The sequence below is a fragment of the Gopherus evgoodei genome, chromosome 11 (assembly GCF_007399415.2).
Source record: "Gopherus evgoodei ecotype Sinaloan lineage chromosome 11, rGopEvg1_v1.p, whole genome shotgun sequence".
NCBI classification, from domain to species: Eukaryota; Metazoa; Chordata; order Testudines; family Testudinidae; genus Gopherus; species Gopherus evgoodei.
The window spans coordinates 80,813,898-80,839,058 of NC_044332.1; the positions used below are offsets into that span (position 1 = coordinate 80,813,898).

Consider the following 25,161-nt stretch of genomic DNA (forward strand, 5'->3'; position numbering starts at 1 on the left):
GCCCTTTCGCTCTTCCAGAGGTGGGGATGTCCCCGAATGGACCTCTTCGCGTCCCGAGAGAACAGGAAGTGCCAGATGTTCTGCTCCTTTCAAGGCCGGGAACCAGGTTCGATAGCAGATGCCTTCCTTATCCCCTGGACGACGCATCTGTTCTACGCATTCCCTCCGTTCCCGCTCGTCCACAAGGTCCTTCTGAAGGTGCGCAGGGACAGGGCACGCTTGATCATGATAGCTCCAGCGTGGCCCAGGCAACATTGGTACTCCATGTTGCTGGACCTGTCTGGCCGACCCTGTCCCCCTTCACCTGGACCTGATCACTCAGGACCACGGCAGGCTACGTCACCCAAACCTGCAGTCCCTGCACCTCACAGCGTGGCTCCTGAGTGGCTGACCCGGTCCGAGCTCCGTTGCTCTACCCCAGTGCAGAGGGTGCTCCTGGGCAGCAGGAAGCCTTCTACCAGAGAGACTTATTCAGCGAAATGGAAGCACTTCACCTGCTGATGCGCGGAACGCAGTCTCCTCCCCACTCAAGTCTCTATTGCCATTATCCTGGACTACATCTGGTCCCTTAAGGAACAGGGCCTGGCGGTATCATCTCTTTGGGTTCATCTGGCGGCCATCTCCACTTTTCACCTGGAGGAGGATGGCCGATCGGTGTTCTCTCACCCTATGGTGACGAGATTCCTTAAGGGATTGGAGCGTCTATACCCCCAGGTTCGACGCCCTATCCCTACCTGGGACCTGAACCTAGTTCTCACCCGGCTCATGTCCCCTTCGTTTGAGCCGTTAGCGACTTGCTCCCTGCTCTGTCTCTCCTGGAAGACTGCCTTCCTGGTGGCCATCACCTCAGCCAGGAGGGTGTCGGAGCTCCAGGCTCTCACTGTAGATCCCCCCTATACGGTGTTTCACAGGGACAAGGTCCAGTTGAGACCGCACGCAGCCTTTCTCCCCAAGGTGGTCTCAGCCTTTCATGTCAACCAGGACATCTTTCTTCCTGTATTTTTCCCAAAACCCCACTCCTCCCGCAGGGAACAACAGCTCCACTCGTTGGACGTCCGTCGAGCACTTGCATTTTATACAGAGAGAACCAAGCCGTTCCGCAACCCCCCCCAACTCTTTGTGGCGATAGCGGAACGGGCCAAGGGGTTACCTGTGTCCTCAAAGAATCTCCTCATGGGTGACGTCCTGTATCCGAGCCTGCTGTGACTTAGCTCGTACTCCTCCGGGTCACGTGACTGCGCACTCTACCAGGGCTCAAGCCTCATCGACAGCTTTCCTTGCCCATTTGCCCATCCAGGAGATCTGCAGGGCAGTGACCTGGTCCTCCGTCCACACCTTCGCTTCCCATTATGGCCTGGTTCAGCAGTCCAGAGATGACGCGGCTTTCGGCTCTGCAGTGCTACACGCTGCGACTTCTCACTCCGACCCCACCGCCTAGGTAAGGCTTGGGAATCACCTAACTGGAATGGATGTGAGCAATCACTCGAAGAAGAAATGACGGTTACTCACCTTTGTAACTTGTTCTTCGAGATGTGTTGCTCATATCCATTCCACACCCGCCCTCCTTCCCCACTATCGGAGTAGCCGGCAAGAAGGAACTGAGGAGCGGGTGGGCCGGCAGGGGTATATATCAGGCGCCATGGCGGCGCCACTCTAGGGGGCGACTTGCCGGCCCACCGGAGTTGCTAGGGTAAAAATCTTCCAACGAACGCACACGTGGTGCGCGTACACCTAACTGGAATGGATATGAGCAACATATCTCGAAGAACAACAGTTACAAAGGTGAGTAACCGTCTTTTATACCAGATATGAAAAAAAAAGTGTTTGGAGTTTCCCTACCAGTTCTTCACCTCCAAACTTGTAGATTTCAGCTCGTCCTGCTGCCTTGCTGTTGTGAGTTTACATGTGGCTCATGTTACTTCTTTGAGGGGGGAGGCGGGTCAGCAAGAGATTCTCTTTCATGTCGTTGAGGTATAGATTTGATACTGGCATCCAAGACCATTGACTCACAGTTCAGGAGTAGCTCAAAATGCTCCTTCTATCTGGCTTTGATGGCTTTGCTGTCCTTAAAATACATTGACCCGTCCTGGGCTCGGAGTGATGTGGGGCCATGGGAACATGGGCCATAAATGGCTCTTACTGCATGAAAAAAACTCTTCACGTATGTTTATCAACATAGAGCTCTATCTCCTTGGCCTTTTCTCGCCACCCCTTATTTTTGATGTCATGGATTTTCCTTTGGGCCTTAGCCTTGAGTTGCTTGTATGACTCTTTCTTCTGTTGGTATGATTTGTCATTTTGCCACATGTGATGAGCTTTTCTTTTTTGGTCAAGCAGGCTCTGAATCTCAGCACTGTTCTCATCAAACCAATCTTGGTGATGGCAGGTGACATAGCCAGTGGACTCAGCACGTGCCAAGAGAATGACAGTCTTTTTAATCCCTTCCAGAGATTTTCATTATGATCATCAGCTGTAGGCATAGCAGTCCCCTCTTTGGGGACCATCACCTTGTTGTGGTGAAGGGGCTTGCGTGTTCCAATGATCCTCAGAGCTAAATTGTCAGGAGCTTCATGTTCCTGGTAGGGTTTCTCAAGGTGAACAGGCCTAAGGGGAAGTCCCATACAAAGCATGGTCCAATCCCCCAAGTCCTTAGTGGTGGATCAGGTGGAAGAGGGTCCTTGATCTCAATGCCTGTGAAAGCAGGTGAAGGCTGCAGCAAGTGGAGATCTCCAGTCGTCTTGGACTTCCCTTGCCACTGGGCCTCAAAACTCCAACTTGTCATGATCGTGTGGTCACTGTAGGTGCACCTGCTTCCCCACGTTAATAGAAATCATGCGCAGGCTTCTACCATGGGAAATAATATTTTTCCAACCTTCCAAGCCCTGCGGCAATGGACTAGTGGTGATGAGGACAGGATTAGTGAATCTGACAGTCCCTAGCCACGAATCTGCATGTAGGCAGCGGTAGTTAGATGTTCGTCTGGCACCTGGACTGAGATGGGTGCAGTTCAGCAGCTACTATCACAATTGAGCAGTCCTTTTTAGGATCCCCTCTTGTCAAGGCTGATTCCCCACTTTGGCATTTGAATGCAGGAAGTGGGGGTCTGCAAGGATTCTAAAAATTAATACTGGTCACTTCAGGCTAGTATTAAACTGCCAACGTTACAGCTTTTCTTTGACCTTGGATGGGTAGATGCTGCCACTACCCAACTGCAAAAAACCCCCCTTTGAAAACCCAGGAAGGAGCACTTGGGAATTCCTTCCTGTAGGGTACCCTCAAGGCTCTACACCACCCTGTCTGGGGAAGAGCTGAGAAAGAAACTGTCAAAGTTCCCTCTCCACGCTGAACTCTTGGGTACAGATGTGGGGACCTGCATGAAAGACCCCCTGAGCTTATTTCTACCAGCTTAGATTAAAATTTTCCCAAGGCACAAATCTTTTCCTTGTCCTTGGATGGTAATGTTGCCACCACCAAGTGATTTAGACAAAGATTCAGGAAAAGGGTGATTTGGAGTCCCTGTTTCCCCAAAATATTCCCCCAAGCCCCTTCACCCCCTTTCCTGGGGAGGCTTGAGGATAATAATATAACCAATTGGTACAATGTGAGCACAGACCAAAACCTTGGGGTTTTAGGATACTGAAAATCAATCAGGTTCTTAAAAGAAGAATTTTATTAAAAAAAAAAAAAAAAGTAAAAGAATCACACCTGCAAAATCAGGATGGAAGGTAACTTTACAGGGTAAATACAAAGATTTAAAACACACAGGATTCACCTCTAGGCTTAGCTTCAAAGTTACAAAAAACAGGAATAAAACTCCCTCTTAGCATAGGGAAAATTCACAAGCTAAAACAAAAGACAATCTAACACATTTCCTTGCCTTTACTTACAATTTTTGTAATCTTAGATGCTCATTTCAGGTAGGTTTTTAGGAGATGTTTTTTCCTGCCTGATCCCTCTCTCGCCCAGAGAGAGAACAAACAAAGAGAGCACAAACAAAACTCCCCCGCACCCCAGATTTGAAAACATCTTCTTTTCTTATTGGTTCTTTTGGTCAGGTGCCAACCAGGTTATTTGAGCTGCTTAACACCTTACAGGGTAAAGGAGGGATTTTATGATACCCTTAGCTGTATGTTTATGACAGAAACAAAATCAGCTGTTGCCACCAGCTAATTAAACAACATGCACAAATCTCTTAGGACACAAAAATCCAATCTTGTTCTTAAAAAAGGTACATTTTATTAAAAACAAAGAGAGAGAAAATACATCTAAAAATGCAGACTATTGCTAGATTTTAAAAAGAACTATATATAAGGATTAAGCATCAAAATAACTTCCTTGAGGTGCAGCTTAAAGATTACAAGCAAAACAAGAACACCTGGGGTTAGCACAGAGGAGTCCACAAGCCATAAAGTAATAAAAGAGAGAAACCTAATCGTGTCTTCCTAGACATTTCCTGATCTACTTACATATCTGGGGGTTTCAAATGAGTAGTTTCTAGGGATGTGTAAGAACCTGAGGGATAAGGGTTAAAAGCAGCCCTAGGGAGGGCTGTAGCTGGGAGAAAGCAGCTACTAGGCTGACTGGGGAAAGCAGCCTCAGCAAGGGGGCCATGCCCCAATCAGGCCGAGGCTGGCTTAATGAGGGCCCAGCTGGCCCTTATAAGAGGGCTGGGGCCAGAAGCCAGGGACAGACTGTCTCTGGCTTTGAGAGGGAGGGACCTGGCTGCAGGGAGCTGAGAGAAGGTACCTGGAGTAGAGCAGGTCTGGAGAAAGGCCAAGGGAACTGGGGAGCTTTGACCTGGAAAACTCCCAGGCTGTGGCCTAGTGGAAGGCCAATTAGGTACTGGGGTTGCAGGGGGCAGCCCATGGGTAGGCAGAGGCAGTAGGTTCAAACCCCTCTTGCCTATGATGAGTGGCTTTTACAGTGCAGTCTGCCCCAGTGAGCGGGGGCTAGATGGTGACTGGCAGTAGCACATGACTGAGGCAAGGTGGGGATAGGGGTTGAGGGTTCCCCTGGGTGGGGTGACCCTGAGACTGTGGGGGTATTGCCAGGGGGCAGCACCCCAAAGACAAGGGGCACCGGATCCTGGGGAGGGACCTGAGGGCCAGTGGCAGCAGGGCACCATCCTGCAGAGGGCGCTCCAGAGCCTGGAAATGCTAATTCCCTGAGACGACCAGCAGGAGGTGCTGCAGCAGTGAGTCGCGCACCCCAACTGGATGATTTGATGATTTTTCATACCTGGCTCAAAGCTTCTTACAGCATTGCTGCTCGGTGTCTCCTGTTCGGGAGAACAACCACAGACAAAAGAGGAGTCTTGTTTCAATTTTAAACAGTTCCAGCCTTCCCATTGGCTCTTTTGGCCAGGTGCCCACTCACTTCCCTTTACCTATGCATGGCAGCCAGACTTGTTAAGCCTTTATAGGTAAAGCAAGTAGAGAACAGCTGCTAATAGGGATTTTATAACTAACTGACTGGCTGGATGTCCATAAAATGTAGCTACCCTCCTCCCCCCACCTTTATTTATCAAACCTCTGCTCATCCCGCATGGGAAGAGGGCTAGAAAAGGTGCCCTAAACCTAGGATGTCTCATACATTCCTGGCTGGATTACCACGTCTAGTGGGATCACTCTGCCTGTGGTTGAAGCTATAAAAAGAGAGTGACTTTCGCTGCATATAATGTTCACACCCTAATGGATAACAAAAATAATATACGGCCGGAAAGAAGAACTGCTACCTTCACCAGGGAACTTACGAGATATAACATCGACATCGCTGCCCTGAGTGAGACAAGGTGCGCAGATGAAGGTCAATTGAGAGAAAAAGGTGGAGGCTACACGTTTTCCTCGAAAGGAAAATCTGCAGAGAACAGGCATGTTCATGGGTTTGGTTTGCTATTAGGAATAAGTTTGCCATTCAGCTTACAGAATTTCCTGTAAGAATCAATGAGCATCTTATGACTTCATCTTGAGCTCAACAACACTCGTATGCCCCAACGCTTGATTCTGTCGAGGCTATCAGACAACAATTCTGTACAGATCTTGACAGTCTTGACCAACATTTCCAAGGAGGACAAGATCATTCTCCTCAGAGATTTTAATGCTAGAGTCGGGTGGGAGTCAGGTCTCTGGAATGGATCTGGAGTAGGAAAGGCTAACTCCAACAGCATCCTCCTCCTGGGCAAATGTGTAGAACATGACCTGATCATCACGAATACCCTCTTTAGACAGGGTGAGAAGTGTAAGACCACCTGGAGACAGCCTCACTCCAGGCATTGGCACCTTTCTGACTATGTTCTTGTTAGAGCTCGAGATCGGAAGGATGTCCACATCACAAGGGCCTAGTGTGGTGCCTATGACTGTTGGACAGACCATTGCCTCGTTAGAGTAATCATGAATTTCCAGGTCACCTCAAGGCATCGCAAGCAGGCAAAATCAGTATGAAATAAAGTCAACGTCAAGTCCCTTGAAGATATAGTGACTCAGGAGAAACTTCAGAAGTGTCTCCAAGAGAAGTTTGCCACAATATCAGTAGACCACAATGAATTGCAAACTGGCTCACAGACAGCTCTCAAAAGTAGGGACTCATGGGGGAGGGTGCTTTTAGTGGGGTTTTGCAGGGATCAGTGGTAGGCCTGATGCTATTTAACAGTCTCATCAGTGATCAGGAAGTAAATATAAAATTGCTTCTGATAAAATTTTCAGATGACACAAAGACTAGGGGAGTAGTAAATAATGGCTGATCAGGTCATTGGTACTGAATGGTCTGGATTACTTGGTAAGCTGGATCCATGGAAACAAAATACATTTTAATACAAAAACAAAGTTGTACATCCAGTAACAAGGAATGCAGGCAACACCCACAGAATTGGGGCCTGTATCCTGGGAAGCAGTGACTCTGAAAAGGATTTAGGGATCATAGTGGCCAAACAACTCAACATGAGCTGCCAGTGTTATGCTGTGGCAAAAAGTGCTAATATGGTCCTGGGATGTTGTGACATTGTGTTGTCCTGCTTCTGCCTCTTATCTAGCCACAAACCACTCAAGAGACCTTCTGGTCAAACATCTTGTGCAATTTATTTACGCTGTTCTTTCCATACCACCCTTACAAACTGGTGACACTCTGTATTTACCATGGCATACATTGTCTAGCTCATTCCGCCAAGGAGGGGGGGAGATAGAAAGTATCTTCCCTCGAGAGATCCTCTTGGCTCTTGACTCTCAAAAGCCTACCAGTGCCTCTCTTTTCCCCAAGCACTTCCTTCCTGTGCTTTTCTACTCTCTGGGCTAGTGAGTTGTAGCTCTCTCCAGCCCATCCCCAGTCTGTCAGCCAGGCACAGCTTTGCCCTGAGGTCTACTCCAGGGTGACCCAATGATCAGAGTGCTAGTCCAGCTGCTGTTGGCCAGCACTCTGTCGCAGTTGTATGAACAGGAGTAGCGAGTAGCAGGTGATTTTACCTCTGCATATGGCACGGGTGAGATGGAATTTGAAACACTGCCATGGGTGGTTGAAGGGCAGGGGAATGGGGACTTGTGGCTCCAGCCATGGAGGGAGGGGCAGGGCAGGGGGTCTTGGGGCTCCAGCTGTGTGGAGGGCACAGGCGGAAGGGGGGGAGCTGGGGGCTAGCCCCCCCTCAAAGGGGAACTCCATCCTGCCACCCACGAATGCTGCGTTCAGTTCTGGTACCCACATTTTTAAAAGGATGTTGAAAAATTGGAAAGACTGCAGAAAAGAGACATAAAAGTGATTGCAGGGCTGGAGAAAGTGTGTTCTTCTTCAAGTGATGTCCCTGTGGGTGCTCCACTTTGGGTGTTGGTGCATCCCTGTGCCGCTGATCAGAGAATTTCAGCAGCAGTGCCTGTCTGGGTCGTGCATGCACTGTTCCTGTCTCACGGCACCCTTGGTGCCTCATCTAGCACATGCAACCCAACCCCCTTTGTTCCTTCTCAGATGTTCTCAGCCAGAGATGGAGCTCCCAGTGGTGTCCTGACTAGCTTGTTAAACACTTATAGAAATAATTAAAAGTTTATAGTTTGTTACTAGTTGGTTACTTATCCTTCTTTGTGTTAAAAATATTATTTTTTATTTCCCTCTCAGACCATTAGGGTCTACATGGGGCTAACCATGCCCATCCAGTTATGCCTGGTTCACCAGGATTTAAACAATGCACATCATGCCCCGACGCTATGTCTGTGTCGGATGGACGTTCACTCTGCGTCCTCATGGCAGATGAAATTCAGTGTTGATAAATGCAAAGTAATGCACATTGGAAAACTCTACATATAAAATGATGGGGTCTAAATTAGCTGTTACCACTCAAGAAAGAGATCTTGGAGTCATTGTGGATAGTTCTCTGAAAACATCCACTCAATGTGCAGCGGCAGTCAAAAAAGCAAACAGAATGTTGGGAATCATTTAAGAAAGGGATAGATAAGAAGACAGAAAATATCATATTGCCTCATTATAAATCCATGGTACACCCACATCTTGAATACTGCATGCAGAAGTGGTCGCCCCATCTCAAAAAAGATATATTGGACTTGGAAGAGGTTCAGAAAAGGGCAACAAAAATGATTCGGAGTATGGAATGTCTTCCATTTAAGGAGAGATTAATAAGACTGGGACTTTTCAGCTTGGAAAAGAGACGACTTGGGGGGGGGGGGATATAACTGAGATCTATAAAATCATGACTGGTGTGGAGAAGATAAATAAGGAAGTGTTATTTACTCCTCCTCCTAACACACAAACTAAGGGCCACCAAATGAAATTAATAAGCAGCAGGTTTACAACAAACAAAAGGAAATATTTCTCCACACAACGCGCAGTCAACCTGTGGAACTCCTTGCTAGAGGATGTTGTGAAGGCCAAGACTATAACAGGGTTCAAAAAGAACTAGATAAATTCATGGAGAATAGGTCCATCAATGGCTATTAGCCAGGGTGGGCAGCAATGACATCCCTAGCCCCTTTGCCAGAAGCTGGGAATGGGCGACAGGGGATGGATCACTTGATGATTCTTTATTCTGTTCATTCCCTCTGGTGCACCTGGCATTGGCCACTGTTGGAAGACAGGGTACTGGGCTAGATGGACCTTTGGTCTGACTCAGTATGGCTGTTCTTATGTTCTTATGCCTTGGTGAGTGGCGTATTCCCCAAAAATGCATTTACTGCAGCATTCTGAAAGCCAGACGGGCACTGCTACCGAAACTCTCTGATTAACAGTGCAGGGACGCACCAGCACCTGAGGTGGAGCACCCACAGAGAGACATCTCTCAAAAAACCTTTTACTGCACAGGGTGAGTAACCGTCTCTTACAGTGACAGATTGAGGGCTTGTCTAAATTGAGAGTTAGCGCATAGAAAGCTGGGGTGTAAATATACAACACACTAGCTTGTTGTGCACTGTCTGTCTGTGTGGATTCTGCTACTGTGCACTAGAAGTTCCATCATGCTCTTTGATCAAATGCTGAACAGGAGACCAAAGCATGCGACAGGACTGTTGGTGCATGGCAGAAGGGTGCATGACCAGTTAGTGCTGTGGCAAGGAAGTGCCCTGCAAACTTACACTCACCCTTCCCACACACTAACTGTCCGTATAGGACAAGCCCCTAAAGGGCTCGGTCTGTTCACCTTGTCGTAAAGAGATGGCAAGGTGCCTTAACTTCAGTATCTAAATACCTTCCGGGGAAGATAATATGGGACACTAAAGGACTCTTTAATCTAGTGGAGAAAGGCACACAAACATTTACGGCGGAAGTTGAAGCCAGACAAATTCACATTAGATATAGTTTTTTCACAGTGAGCGTAATTAACCCTTGAAACAAACTCCCAAGTGAAGTGGTGGATTCTCCAGTTCTTGATGGCTTCAGATCCAGACTGGAGGCCTTTCTGGAAGGGATGCTTTAGCCAAACACAAGTTATTGGGTTAAAAAGAGGGGGAAACTGGGTGAGATTCTCTGACCTGTGCTCCACAGGTGGTCAGAGCGGATGATCTAATGGTTCCTTCTGGTCTTAAACTATGAATCTATGAGGTTATTTTGAGGGGAGCTGTATCTTAGGAGCCAACTGAACAAATGGCCCTAAATGTACACCACAGTCTGTACCCCAGGCCCTCAGCTGGCATAATAAGGGCTTGTCTACACACTGTTTTTGTACCATTTAAACTTCATCAGTTTGAAACTTGTATAGGTAAAGTGGTACAGCCCCTTGTGTGGAGGCAGACAGTTATAAAGGTCCATCAGTGGCTATTAGCCAGGATGGTCAGGAATGCAACCCCATGTTCTGAGTCTCTCTGACAGGCTGCTGGGCTAGATGGACTTTTGGTCTGACCCAGTCTGGACATTCCTATGTTCTTAAATCTTTATACTGGCATAGCTTCTTGCTGTGAATGTAGGGACTGTAAATACAAGGCACCTTTCTACCAGTTTATCTGTGTCCACACTAAAAATCATGCTGATTTAGCTATTTTAATAAAGAATTTCATCCCTAACAAAAATAGTAAATAATTACAAACACTTTGTCAATGTCATGGATCCACAGGGTTGGTGCTACGCCCTGGCTTTGGAAGAGTCTCTAGGAGAAACCCGTCAGTGAGCCAGACCCCCAGTGGGTCTCACTCTTCCTCCAGGGGAAGCCATGCAGCTTCACTGCCTCCTAAGACTGGACCTCTGGGCCATTAGCCCCCCTGCTCCACCCCATGAGCTCCTCCCACAGCAACAGACCCCAAGGGAGACTTGTCCATTCTTCAGGGACTAATGCACCTCACCCAGCATCTGAAGGGACACTCCCAGCACAGAAGTGTCGGGTTATTGGTTAACTGGACACAGCACAGGAAGGCCTTTGGGTAGCCTTGAGAACTGAAGGCTAAAGCACAGTCCATCCTGGTTAGCTCAGAGCCCAGCCCAGCTGTAGCAATCCCCTTGAGTCAAGCTCTGTCCATCCCTCCGTCTGATCTCCTGTGTCAGACTGCAGGTGAGAGCCCCCATTCCTTCCAGCAACCAGCTCTGATCCCCCTCTTCACACCTGCCCTGGCCTTTGTTCTGCAGCTGGGGGATTTTGCTCAGCCTCTCTGCTGAGAGGTAGGGAAATCGGTATCCCTCCAGGACATTGGCTGCTAGTTGTCACTGTCCTGGGGACTGGATTTGCTATTGTCTTCTCCAATGCTCCATTGCTATGGGGACCGGACCAGACCCAGACAGCTTGGTGACACCCACACCTATGTCTCCTGGCCTGTTCTGAGTGGCCTTTTCCACCCACTGGATAACAACATGGCACATAGGGGAAATTGAGGAACATACTAGACTCATAAAAATATTACAGAACAGTCTCACTTTGTCACAGTAGACCAGGGCTACATTTCAAGCCTGTTTGAATGTGCCTGTTAATTTTAAAGCACTTTAAAAATGGACTGCTTGTTCGCTTTCACTAGCTGAGATAAACTCATGTCAGTTCCTTGTTGATCCTGCCTCTCTTTTTTCCCTAGCTGCAGGGCAAAAATACACTATAAGAGCCGGCAAATTTTTAAATGAGGTAATTTTGGTGGGGGCTGCATCTTAAGAACGTCTTGACCAACTGATCCCAACCTGGCATCACTAACTGTACTGGGATCCTCAACCAGCACAGTAATGTTCAGACCAATCTCAGTATGCATGTGGATTGTAGAGCACTTTGAAAAATTGGCTGTAAACAGAAACCTGTGGACAACCTTAACTATGGCACTGCAAGGGCTACCTCATACTACGTTTCCAACCCCATCCGAAGGTTTATGTCAGGAGTGTTGTCAAAGAAGAGAGAGTTTTTGTATTTTCAGTGACAGCTGAGATTCAGGTTTATGTTTCAGTTCCCTCAGGCTGTGTGGTGTGAGGTATGTCTCTGTCAACATGTTACCAGGGCATGTCCTGGCAGATGGTGCAGGGAGGTCATATGCCTGATTGAGAGAGTTGCCATGGGGCATGTGCCCAGGGGATCCCTTCTCCATGCCAGTGCTGCTCTGGGGCTGCAGTCTTTGTCACCTGGAACTCCTGACTTCTGCCATGACCTTGTGGTTTTGTTCTTTGCCTCCTGGTAGGCTGTGTGCAGTTCCTTGAACAGCCCACTATGGCTTTTGTCCGGCTGAATGAGGCTGTCTTCCTGGAATCTGTCCTGGAGGTCCCAATTCCAGTCAGGTTCATCTTTGTCCTGCTGGGACCCAGTCAGGCCAACGTTGATTACCATGAAATTGGACGGTCCATTTCTACCCTCATGTCTGACAAGGTAGGCACTGGGCATGCATTCCTGCTAGAGCGTGGGGAATGGTGGTATGGTGGGACAGAGGTCAGACACAGGACAGAAAAGCTGCAGAGATGCTGCACCAAGTCCCTTCTGGACAGGGGTTAGGGACAGGGAGTACTGGGAGGCACAGGTCTTATCAGAGAAGCCAAGCCTGGGACAGGGAGGATGGCCCGGTACAAAAGAAAAACGTTTTCACTCGGAGCGTGGTGACGCACTGGAATGGGTTACCTAGGGAGGTAGTGGAATCTCCATCCTTAGAGGTTTTTAAGGTCAGGCTTGACACAGCCCTGGCTGGGATGATTTAGTTGGGAATTGGTCCTGCTTTGAGAACGGGATTGGACTAGATCCCTCCTGAGGTCCCTTCTGACCCTGATATTCTATGATTCTGTGAAAGAGAGAGACCAGGACAGACATCAGGCTGGGGCAGGAAGTGCTAAAATGGGAGGTGAACACAAAAGGAGAGATCCCCAGAAACTTCATTCCAAGGGCAGGAGTGAAGGGGTCCTCAGAGGCTGGCAGAGGAGAAGAGGCTGTTGTGTTCAGCTAGTGTGTACTTCCAACATCCAGCGCAAGGCAGTAGGGAGAATCTGCTCTGAAATGGCAGAGGAAGAATGAGAGGAGGGTTGATGCTTTTCTGTGTCAGTGCCCAATGCCTGGCATAGGGAACTCAGACATCAAGGGCTAGAAGTGATAGTGGCTGTTGCAGATTATTGTCTAATCTTAGATTCCAAGGACTAAATGGCAATGAAACTCGTTCTCTGACAAGGAAAGACAAAGGAGAGACAATTATAGGCACCTGCTACAGACATCCAGGGTTGGAGGAGAGTGAGAATTAAACATTCCTGGACTAGCTTTCAGCGTCCTCTTGGCTGCAGGAGATTGTACATAGGAAACTTTATATCTCCAGCTGTTTGCTGGGTAACAAACCCAGCCAGATCGGCGTCAGCACAGAGACTCCTAGGCTGCATGGAGTGCAGCTTCATGATCCAGAAGATGGGAGTCCATCCAAAGAAGCCTGGAGGATCTGCTGGTTATTGCTCAAGAGGGACTGACTGGGACTGTGAGACTAACAGGGAAACTTGAGTGATTGGAGGGGAGTTTGGCCGAATGCCCTGTGCTCGGCTCTAGACTGTTCATGCAGAGCAGGTGGCTCCTTGGCTTCTGAGGGCTCTCGGCTGAAAGACACCACAGAGTGAGGTGCATGGGCCTGATGGGCCGAGCCCTGGACTGAGAACCAGGAGATGTAATGTTCTAACCTTGGCTCTGCACTCACTTTGTGGGTGGCCCTGGGCAGTTCAGTTCTCTCTCCCTCCACTTCTCTGCCAGTGAACTGAGGAGGATGGTAGTGACCTGGCACACAGGTGTGAGGATTAGCTAGTTAGTGTTGGTGCCATGCTTTGGCCATGTCAAGTGCTGGGTATCAGAAGGCTGAAGGACCAAGTTAGCCTTGCCAGGATTTGAAGCTGCAGCTCCATGGAGTCTGTATGTTGCAGAGAGCTCAGCTGTCCCTGACCTCCTTCCAGGTTTCTAATTCCATCCTAATTCCCTGACCCTTTCACTGCAGACATGCTCTGAAAGCAGTGCATTACCTCAGCCATTTCACAGTCCTCATTAAACTCCTCCCTCCATTGTTAATGGGCCTGCTTTTTTCCTTGTACTCCTGTCCCCCCTGCTTTCTCTAAACCTCTCCTCTTCCTTTAACCCTCCGGGCAGCAGAAACAGGCACGGTTTACACTTGAAAGTTAGGTCGACATCTCTACAGCTTGCAGAGGTTCACATCCCTGAGCGCTGTGGCTATGACAAGCTAACCCCAGTGTAGATGCGGCTAGCTCAGTGGAGGAGTGCTTCCGTCGACCAAGCTACCACAGCTCGGGGAGGTGGATAACCTACAGCAGTGGAAAAACCCCTCCCGTGGCCACAGGTAATATTTATGCTACAGTGCTAGGGCAGCCCAACTATGGCACCACTGTAGAGCCATTAGGGTGACCAGATGTCCTGATTTTACAGAGACAGTCCAGATATTTGGGGCTTTTTTTTTAATAAGGACTCCTATTACCCCCTACCCCATCCTGATTTTTCACACTTGCTGTCTGGTCACCCCAGAGCCGTAGTGTAGGCATAGCCTTAATCTCCCTTTTTCCTGCCCTTTCCTTGCAAGGATTCCCTCTGGCAGTTCCCATTTGGCTGCCTCCCCCATGTTCCATGTCCTTACACTCAGGTCTCTCAGAAGCCCCTGGCACCTACTGCCCCTTGTGCCTGGCATTTCAAGTTCTTTCATAGTTTCATAGAGTTTAAGGTGAGAAGGAACCATGAGCTCATGTGCTATCACCATTTGTATACCACAGGCAATTAAACTTCACCCAGATATACTGTGTTAAGCCCAAAGACGTGAGTTAGACCAAAGCATGCAGAGGGAGGTGAACCCCCCCACCCCACAAGGTTTCTGCCAATCTCACCTGAGGGGTGGAGTAGAAATTCCTTCCCCGCTCCAGATCTGGCGATCAGAATGACCCTGAGCATGTGAGCAACACATCCCAATCAGGTGTTTAGAAAGAGTAATAATAATAGGAGATATACCTGTCTCCTAGAACTGGAAGGGACCTTGAAAGGTCATTGAGTCCAGCTCCCTGCCTTTGCTAGCAGGACCAAGTACTGATTTTTGCCCTGGATCTCTAAGTGGCCCCCTCAAGGGCTGAACTCACAACCTGGGGTTTAGTAGGCCAATGCTCAAACCACTGAGCTATCCCTTCCCCCCACTCTGTACCACCTCATTACACTGTCCACCCCACCAGTGTGCCATCTCCAGTTGTGGCCAATCGCTGATGCTTCAGAGGAAGGTGAAAAAAAACACCCAGAATACATCTGGCCAATTGTGCACTGGGAGGGAAATTCCTTCCTGACTCCTGCAGGCGTGTGGCTGAAGCCTTGAAGCATGACGTTTGAGTATAGTCATTTTCGTAAGGCAGAACTGGAGATGATTCAAGCATTGAGGGCAGTCCAGGCACCGCTATTCTCTTGTGCCCTAGTTAAAATTTCCAGCCTTTTCCCACAACGCTGGTTTCCTCCCTGCTAGTCTGTCAGTGCGGCAGAGTGCACAAGATGAGACTAGAGAGAACCGTGCTCTTTTCTGTCACATCAGGAATTTGGATTCTGATCCAAGTGGACCAGCGATCTGATCTATTTATGCATCTATTTATGCACCCCAGTTTTTATACTCCATCCATCTCTGTGGTCCCTGAGTGCCTGACTCAACAGTCAACTGGATTCTGAACTAGAAGGAGCATCTCTTTGATTCCTGGCATTTAGAGACCATGGGGAAAAGTCCCTTAGAACAGCCTAAAACTGCTACATAACCCTGGTGTGACAGGAGCGATGATACTAGCTAGATGAGCACATTGCTCTGATACCAGGTGGCAGGGATACCTAGCTAGCAGCCTCACTGGTCTGATCCAACACATGAAGGAGAAGAGATCCCAGGGGAGATGGGAGCTGATCTGGCATGGAAAGGGGGGCAGGGATGCTGGAGCATGTGGGTCTGTTAGGCTGTGGCAGTAGGGCAGGTGCTGTGCTCCTGAGTCCTGCAGCTGCAGAAGTAGTCTGGTGGTGTCTTTGTGTTGGTTGAGCCTCCTGTCTATCTTGCAGCTCTTCCACGAGGCTGCGTACATGGCAGACGACCGCCAGGACCTCCTCAACGCCATCAACGAATTCCTGGACTGCAGCATTGTCATCCCCCCGTCAGAAGTGGAGGGGAAAGACTTGCTCAGGTCTATCGCTACTTTCCAGAAAGAGTTACTGAGGAAGAGGAAGGAGAGGGAGCAGAAGAAGTCCACGAAGGAAGGGGTTGTCCAGGAAGCTAAAGGTCTCTTCACTCTGTTTTTGGCAGATAATAAATTTGCATCCAGTGTCTCCCTGTCTGCCCTGGGAGGGTGCAGTGGGGGCTGTGCCATGGGCACTGCTGGCTAGGAGGCCTCTGCCCCCCTCCCCATGCACAGGATAAAGCGAGGACAACTAGTGTGGGGTGAGCGGGGCCGAGTCCTGCAACAGAGATGGGGATGTGTGGGAGGCCCCGGGGGGCATAGTGTGGCCGAGGGGTTGGCAAGCCCAAAAGGGCAGAGAATGGCCATGGGGGTGGGAAGCCTGGGGGGACAGACCGGTCATGGGGGGGACAGCAGGCAATGAGGGCAGAGCACGGCCGAGGGGGGAGAGTCCAGGATTCACGTGGGGCGTGTAGGGAGCCTGCTGAGCTTCCCCCCTGCTCACCTGTTCTGTGGGAGATGAGTGTGTGCCAGCATCTGTCCCCAGGAGAGAGGGGTGGTTCTCGTTCCTATGTTCCCATTATAACCCCCGTACACCATGTCTCCCCAGAGCTGTGTGAAGTGAAGGCTGAGGAGGAAGAGGAGGGGGATGCTGAGGACGACCCATTGAGGCGAACCGGCATTTGTTTTGGAGGTCTGGTTCAGGACATAAAGCGCAGGTACCCCAAATATCTCAGTGACATCAGAGACGCCTTGCACAGCCAGTGCCTTGCAGCCGTTCTCTTCATCTACTTTGCTGCTCTCTCTCCTGCCATCACCTTCGGGGGACTCCTAGGTAATGGGCCTGCTTTCTGTCTGCTCTTTGCACAAATGAGCCCAGGCTGGGCTGGGGGCGCTGGCTCTGCCATCAGATTCTGTGTCGGCCTGGCCTCAGGGCATCAGTGCTGCTCGCTCAGGAGGCTGTAGCTGTGCTGCGCACATGACTTGTACTCTCTCCCTGTAACTCGGCCTCTCCAGCTCCATTTGTGGCTCTTTTCTGAGCACCCTGCAAGGTGTTTGAATGCAGGATTCTAAGAGTGGTCACAGCAGAGCTAGAGAGGGGTTCTACCCTCAAATGTGAGATCCCCTGCCCAGTGCAGGACGGTTATATCTGTGCAGGGGGGAGGAGGGGTCTTCCTGCCATGCATAGTGTATCCGCACCAGAGTAACTCTGTGGGGGACTGCTCTCCACAGGGCTTCTTAGCACGTACACGTTGTTCTCTCCTAGGAGAGAAGACAGAGGGTCTCATGGGGGTCTCAGAGCTGATCATCTCCACCTCAGTTCTGGGGTTCCTGTTCTCCCTGCTTGGAGCTCAGCCGCTCCTTGTCATCGGTTTCTCGGGGCCCCTTCTCGTGTTTGAAGAAGCTTTTTTCAAGGTACTTCTAAGCCATCATGTCACATGTTGCCCCACGCTTCCTCTGCCATTGTACTATGCTTCACTTGCCATGGTTTGTCTGTTCAGAGGGGCTAGCTGCACTCCCCTGATGCCAAAAGGGGTGACTCCTAAACATTCCTGCAGACTGTCACCATACCACAGGTCATCCAGGGCTGCCTGGCCCTGCCTTCCTGCCTGTCCTTTCCAGCTCACACCAGTCAGTTCTGCCTCCTCTCACCATGGTCCACTCCACTGAGTCTGTCTAGGATTGTGATTTTATTAATACTTCGCAGTGCTGCCCTAGCCAGCAGCCCTGATATAAGCTCCTGCCCAAACTAGGCCCTGATCTGCATTGTTGTGGTGAGTACTTATACATGCAGCCCACACTCCTTTTCTCCGTCACTTTTTCTCCTCTCTTTTGGGTGAGGATTTTCCAGATTCAGCTAACTGTATCCCAGTGTACCCTGCAACCCATGCAGTCCAGTCCAGTCTCTCTAGGAGAGCAGTAACAGCTCACCTAGCATTATTCTTCATTTCTAATGTGGATTTCATGTTGTGGTTATTTGTGCTCCCTCTTGCTTATCCCCGAGTTATGTTCAGGGAGGGTCTATGCCAGCTAGTTTGGAGATGTCTCATTCTTGTGCATCTTTATGTTGTAGACTGTGGAAAGAAAAATGTCTTTCAGTGTCACGTACAGCAGTTCTAGTCACTTTTTTCCACATTTCCAGGGAGTCTGTCTCTCTCGGTTTTCAAGTGCTTTCTCTTATGCCTCTCTATTCCATGCAGAACGTATGGGAATCACCACTGTCTTCCATCTTTGCCAGTCTCCTGCTGCAGTCTTAACTTCTTCCCATGTCATTTTGGGAGCTTTCCATTCTGCTTCTGTTGTGTGTTTGCATGTTGGTCTCTCTTGTTAACCTCTCGCCCTGGGGCTCCATGTCTTGTCATGTTATTCAGGTCTTTTCTCCACATGTGTCCTAGCCAGCTCCATTTTTGCTCCATAACTTCCTGTCCTATTGGTTTCTGTTTCATCCTCTTTCAGATTTCCTTGTTTGTAATTTTTTTCTGGCCATCTAGTATTGAGCATTTGTCTAAGGCAGCTGTTTATGAAAAATTGGAATTTTGATAGAAAGGTTGAAAGAAGTCTCCAAGTTTCAACACCACTTCGTAAGACCAGCTTTACAATTGTATTAAATATCTGAAGTTTAGTTTGGAGAGCAAGATTTCAGTTTTTCCAGGTTGACTTTAGAGTTACAAAACATGTCTGGCTTTTGCTATTCTGGCTTTAATGTCCTCATCTGTTCCACCCTTTGTACGTACAGTGTTACCAAGATATGTGAAACTCTTATCAGAACTCTTCTATGTCAGTCCCAGAAAGCGGTGGTGTTAGTGCGTCTTGTTATGTGTTGATTCTCATGGTTTTAGTTTTCGCTGTGTTGATCTTCAACCCTGCTAACTGTGCATGGTCCTGGAGATAATGCATTTTGGTTTGCATGTCTTGCATGGGATAGCAAGTTGATGTCCTCTACAAAGTCAAGGTCCTCTAACTTCTGTGTGACAATCCATTGCACAGGTGCTGACTCCGTGAGTGCTCCGGGGCTGGAGCAATCACAGGGAAAAATTGGTGGGTGCTCTGCACCCACTGGCAGCCAAGCTCTCCTCCCCGCCCCTCTGCCTCCGCCTCTTCCCCTCAGCGCATTGTGTCCCCGCTTCTCCCCCTAGCTCCCAGCACTTGCCACCATGAAACAGCTGTTTCGCAGCGTAAAAACCTCTGGGAAGGAGGGGAAAGGAGCAGGAACATGGCTTGCTTGGGGAGGCAGGGCCAGGACAGGGGCTTGGGGAAGAGGTTGGAATAGGGGTGTGGCGGGGTGGAGTCAGGGCAGGGCCAGGGGAAGGGGTGGGTCGAACACCCACCGGCGCCAGCAGATATTGGCGTCTATGCTCACTGTGTGCCCCTTAGTTGTTCTGTAGTCTTTCTCATTACCCAATCCACTACCAGTAAAAAGATCGTGGGAGCCATAAGACATCTTTGTCTGATGCGCATAGTAACTGCAAATGGCTGCGTCAGTTATGTATTAATTGACGTGTCATATTTTCATAAAAGCTCCTTATGAAAATTTCTGAGGATTCCATTGTAGCATAGCAACTTCCATAACCCTGTTCTATCCACTGTATCCATGGCTTTTTGGAAATCCATACAGTTCATATAGAGTGGTGACTGCCATTTGATTGACAGTTCTCTGGTGATCCATAGTGTTTATTATGATTCGATTACTACTTTGGGGTTGTGGATTTTGTAATGGGTGAAGGCCTGTCGGAGTTCTTTGCCTCTTCCGCCTAGAGAGCAGCACAAGTGTTTGTGATTTCTTCTTCCCCATGTGTAGTGTTCTCTGTGCTTGAGTGGGGTGGTCTGTACCGTTGTTCCTGGCATTAGGAGCCAGGCTTGCATAGGAGTGGAGCGTGTTTATGGTTTGGGGCTGGAGCGTGCGGCGCTTTGACTGAGGTGGTCTCCGAAGCACAATGTCCTGTGCATTGATCAGCAGAGGGAGTTTTTCTAGGTCTGTTCAGCTGCCGTTGGTTGGGAAAGTTCCTTTGCATGCCTACAACGGGGCTTGTTGGGCATTTTTCCGACAATCCCGGCATGCAGACTGGGGGGGCTAGTGACTAGGCTGAGCAGTTTTGCTGGGGAGCTGTGTTGGTGTCATGATTTCTTTGTAGCATGGGAGCAGGGCAGACGGGATGTGCAATGCACAGTGTGCCCTGGGATGCACCCTAGTAACTAGCACTACAGTCTGAGCAGGACAGGCCCAGTGAAACAACAGATAGTAAGTCTGTCACTTTACTCATCAAATTAAGCATTTTCTGTTCCCTCCAGCCCTACCTTAACCCCTTCCCTGCCAGGCTACATGGAAAAATGTACACACGCCATCCCAGAAATTGATAAAGAACCATGTAGAATGGGAGAGGAGGGAGGAGGGAGGGTGTGGGAGAGCAGAGGGGAGAGGCTGTCCCATGGGCTGTGCTTAACCCTTCATTTTCCTATTTCAGTTCTGCCAGAGCCAAGGCATCGAGTACCTGACGGGCAGAGTGTGGATTGGCCTGTGGCTCATTGTCTTCATCTTCATCATTGTGGCAGCTGAAGGCAGCTTCCTGGTGCGATACATCTCGCCCTTCACACAGGAGATCTTTGCCTTCCTCATCTCCCTCATCTTCATCTACGAAACCTTCTATAAACTCTACAAGGTGAACCAGCCCCAGGGAGGGGTGCTAGTATCTGCCCAGCTGTCTGATCTAGGCACCTGCCACCATCGTGTCCACGTGTCTCCCGCAATCAATAGAGAGAACAATAGCAACAACATCTCTGATGCAGGCCAGAGTGCCGTAGCATTTCTGGCTGGGCCTGCGAGACCATTCTTTGCTGCCTCTCAAGCCCCCAAACATGAGTGCCCCCTGTGTGCTGTAACCACGTTGCTGTGCACAGTTATTGGGTGGAGCACAGCGGGACACACCCCAAACCTTCCCTCCATTCCCCTGCAGCAGTACCTTGACACATAACTAGTTTTTTCTTTTCTTTCTTCCCCAACCTTCCTGGCGTGGATAGATTGTGAGATGAGCTATTTGAGGAAGTGCAGTGATGGGGTGACAACACACAGGGCTGTCCTCCCTTTCACCTCTGCCTAGGTGGTGACTGCACCCTCTGCTTGTCTCGCCTGTCCAGGTCTTTGCAGAGCATCCTTTGCTGAAGTTTTACCCGCCAAGTTTGCAGAGTGGCTTGAACGCCAGCACGCTCTCTGCTGATGCCATGTCTCTGGGAACCAGGATGCAGCCCAATACTGCCCTCCTCTCACTCATCCTCATGCTGGGTACCTTCTTCATCGCTTTCTTTATGCGCAAGTTCAAGAACAGCCGTTTCTTAGGAGGCAAGGTAAATGCTGAGCTGTGGCACTTTCATCCACCATGCATCCCTTCTGGCTGCATACATCTGCCCTCTGTAGCACCTGCATTATCTGTTCTAGCATGTCTGGACCTGGTGCCCTGTCCTGGCTCACATGGTCTTACGAGGCCTGTGTGGGCAAAGGGCTGTCTGTGCTGATAGGAAACTGCCTGACGAGAGAGCTGGCACCCTGGTGTGTTGTTGTCTCTCTCCAGGTGAGTCTGGTGCCGTCAGGAACTGCCCCCGTAAAATAAACACCAACAGTCCTCTGAATGCCATTGGAGAGGGCAGGCTCCCTTGGCACAAGGCCATAGATAAGACCTGGCTGCTGCTGACACTTACCTGTCCTACCCACATCTGCCCCAGGGTATCTTCAGTTGGCGGGATCCAGCTGCCCAACTGCTGCTTGGGCCTAAACACTTCAGGCCCTCAGCAGGGCTTTTCTTGTTGGATCCGGAGTCAAGGGTCTGCTAAACTGGAGCTTTACAGCCGTAGGGACTGGTGGGTATATGAGTCTCTGTAGGTCAGGCTAATCTTAGGGGACTGGACTCCAGTATGTGTCAGAGTGACCTGGCATGGGAGAAGAGATAAACTTAATTTTAGTTCTCTCTCTGATCCATCTGTCTGCCTATTTGAGGCACTAATACAGCACTCAGTGCCATGGGACCCAAGTGCTTCTCTAAGGCATTTCCAGCTAGAATGTGCCTGGTGAGTGCTGGCTTCCCAACCAGTCTCCCAGGGGCCAGGTGGTGTCTGGAGCAGCCCAGGTACCTGAATGTGGCTAGAGAGCAGCTGAGGCCCAACCAGGGAGAAAAGCAGCCCAGTGGGGTCAGGGAGTGACCAGAGCTCCTGTATCCTCTGCTCATTAGCAGCATTCACATTTGTAGTGGGCACCTTGCCCGTCCCTTGGCTGGGGTGGATCATTGGCCTGTCTCAGGGCTCAGTACAGCTCCTGGCATTGTAGCAGTGTCTAAGTGCTTGGCCTGCACAGTCCCACTGAAACATGTTTGCTTTGCAGGCTCGACGGATCATTGGAGACTTTGGAATCCCCATCTCGATCCTGGTCATGGTCTTAGTGGATTACACCATCACAGACACGTACACACAGGTAGGTGCTGGCGCTCCCATCAGGCCGGACACCAGCCCAGCACGTTTGGGGCTACTGATTGTTCCATTCACTGTGGGTGTGTAGCTAGATGTTTTTGTGTTTCTCACTTTCTCAGTGCAAACCAAAGAGAGATTTTTGTGCACATACCTCTGCAAATCAGAGCTGTGGGCATAGCCCTGGGAGGCATTGAGACCTACCAAGATGTGGGTCAGAGCCGTGAGGGACTGAGGGTTCCTGCGACACCAGGAGCCAGATCAGAGCTGTGCAGGTTTGAGGGTCTGTGTGTTACCGAGAGCTGGATTAGAACTGGGTGCAGCTGAGGTCTGTGCAAGCTAAGTAGGAGAAGGGAGGTGGTATTCCCTCTGAATACAGCATTGTGAAACTCGTTATTGGAGGCTGTGTCCAGTTTTGGTGCCTGCACTTCAGAAGGGATACTGAGCACCCGGAAGGGGCTCAGACAGAGCTCAAGATCTGGAAAACCTGCTTCGCAGTGAGACTAAGGAACTCATTGTATTTAGTGTATCCAAGAGGAGTGAGGAGGTGACTTTTTCACTGTCTGTGAATACCTTCCCGGGGGAGATTTCTGGCTTGTCTACATGGTGCATTAGTCTTCCCCGAGGGTGTAAATTCTAATGCATGCTAGCGTGTTGTGGACTAACTGACCTATGTGAACCCTGCTGGGGTGCACTAAAAGTTCCCTCGTGCTCATTGATACAGTATTGTTTGAAATGGGAACTTTTAATCTGCACCAGTAGAGTCCCCCTGGGCCACTTAGTACATGAAACCCTGGTTGCATCCCTGCCTCAGTTTCCCTGAACACACTTTCAAGAAGTCCAGTGAGGCTTATCTACATCGAGCTGTTAGAGGGCTTATTCCTTCACTCTCACCCTTCCCTGGCCCTTCTCGCGTGAGCAGAGAGCAAGACCCGATGTCTGAAGGTGCAAACAATTCGATGTGCCTCTTCGGGGGTCTAGTGTATTAACTTCACATGGTGAAATGTGCTGGGCAGATGAGCCTTCACATCAGCATCCGGGATGGAGGGAGAGAAGGGAGAAAGGGGCCAAATTAACCTTAGTCTATCAACTCCACTTACGTCTCTCTCCTGCCTCCATCCAGGGTCCTTACCTGTGAAGCGCTCTTGACCCAGGATCCTCCTCTGGAGTCAGGGCCTCTGGGCAAAGGTCCCCACAGAGTTCAAACCAAGGCAGTCCTTGACATATAATTCCTCTGTGATCTGCAGTTCCTGGTGAGGTTCTCTCACTGGGATCAAGTTCTGCTAGGGCTTGGCATTCACAGCTCTTCCCTTTCGAAGCCTCTTCTTCGGTCCCCTCACCTGCTGCGCACCGCACTGACCCCAAGAAGAGCTCTCCTTAGGAGCTCTCTGTCCCTCTGCTCCACTCTCTGTCTGAGCCCTCATGACCTGGGTAAGGCCCAGGTGCTCCTTGCCTACTGACCTGCCTGTCACAGGCAGGCTGGGCACCTGCCCCCTCCAGAGCCAGCCCCCAGGACACTTCGACACACTAGTGCTCAGCGGAATTGAGACTCCTGAACCAGGCGGACATGCCCTGAGAACCAAGGCTCTTGAACCCAGCAGACAGAGGCAGAGCGACACCCAGCGGCTGGGAGACAAACTCAGACTAGAAATAGGGCACTGATGTTTAACGGGAAGGGGAACCATCCACAGGAACAGGGCACCCAGGGACGTGGTGGCTTCTCCATCACCGGGAGTCTTCATATCAAGCTCAGGCATTTCTTTCTGTAATCTCCACCGCTGCTCAACCACAGCTGATGGGCTGGATGCAGGAAGGGAGGGATGAGGGTCTCTGGTGTGGGCTATGCAGGAGCTGAGATGGGGGGGATGATAATGGCCCCTTCTGGATTTAACATGTACGATACCAAGGGCTGGGTCAGAGCTGTGCAGGGCTGAGGATCCCGGCGGTACCGAGAGCCAGGTCGGAGCCACAGGGGGTTGAGGATCCCAGCGGTACCAAGAGCCAAGTCAGAGCCATAGGGGATTGAGGATCCCTGCAGTACCGAGAACCAAGTCAGAGCCATAGGGGGCTAAGGATCCCTGCAGCACCAAGAGCCGGGTCAGAGCCATAGGGGGCTGAGAATCCCGGCAGTACCAAGAGCCAGGTCGGAGCCATAGGGGGCTGAGAATCCCGGCGGTACCGAGAGCCGGGTCGGAGCCATAGGGGGCTGAGACTCCCTGCAGTACCCAGAGCCGGGTTGGAGACATAGGGGGTTGAGGATCCCGGCGGTACCAAGAGCCGGGTCAGAGCCATAGGAGGTTGAGGATCCCGGCGGTACCGAGAGCCAGGTTGGAGCCATAGGGGGTTGAGGATCCCAGCGGAACCGAGAGCCAGGTTGGAGCCACAGGGGGTTGAGGATCCCAGCGGTACCCAGAGCTAGGTCGGAGCCATAGGGGGTTGAGGATCCCAGCGGTACCAAGAGCCAGGTTGGAGCCACAGGGGGTTGAGGATCCCAGCGGTACCAAGAGCCAGGTCAGAGCCATAGGGGGTTGAGGATCCCGGCAGTACCGAGAGCCAGGTCGGAGCCATAAGGAGTTGATTCCCGGCAGTACCGAGAACCAAGTCAGAGCCATAGGGGGCTGAGGATCCCGGTGGTACCGAGAGCCAGGTCGGAGCCATAGGGGGTTGAGGATCCTGGCGGTACTGAGAGCC

The 25,161-nt window shown here is 50.3% G+C and overlaps 1 protein-coding gene across 4 annotated transcripts in view; it reads left to right on the forward strand.

Moving 5' to 3' along the window:
• Positions 1-25,161, forward strand: part of SLC4A3 (solute carrier family 4 member 3) — an 86,178-nt gene that overhangs the window by 52,532 nt on the left and 8,485 nt on the right. For all 4 annotated transcript variants that reach the window (XM_030579314.1, XM_030579313.1, XM_030579315.1 and 1 more), the window contains 7 exons: positions 12,063-12,247; positions 15,908-16,124; positions 16,631-16,855; positions 17,288-17,436; positions 20,484-20,678; positions 21,154-21,360; positions 22,388-22,477. In XM_030579314.1, the coding sequence (XP_030435174.1) occupies positions 12,063-12,247; positions 15,908-16,124; positions 16,631-16,855; positions 17,288-17,436; positions 20,484-20,678; positions 21,154-21,360; positions 22,388-22,477 (1,268 nt within the window). The remainder of the gene's footprint in view (positions 1-12,062; positions 12,248-15,907; positions 16,125-16,630; positions 16,856-17,287; positions 17,437-20,483; positions 20,679-21,153; positions 21,361-22,387; positions 22,478-25,161) is intronic.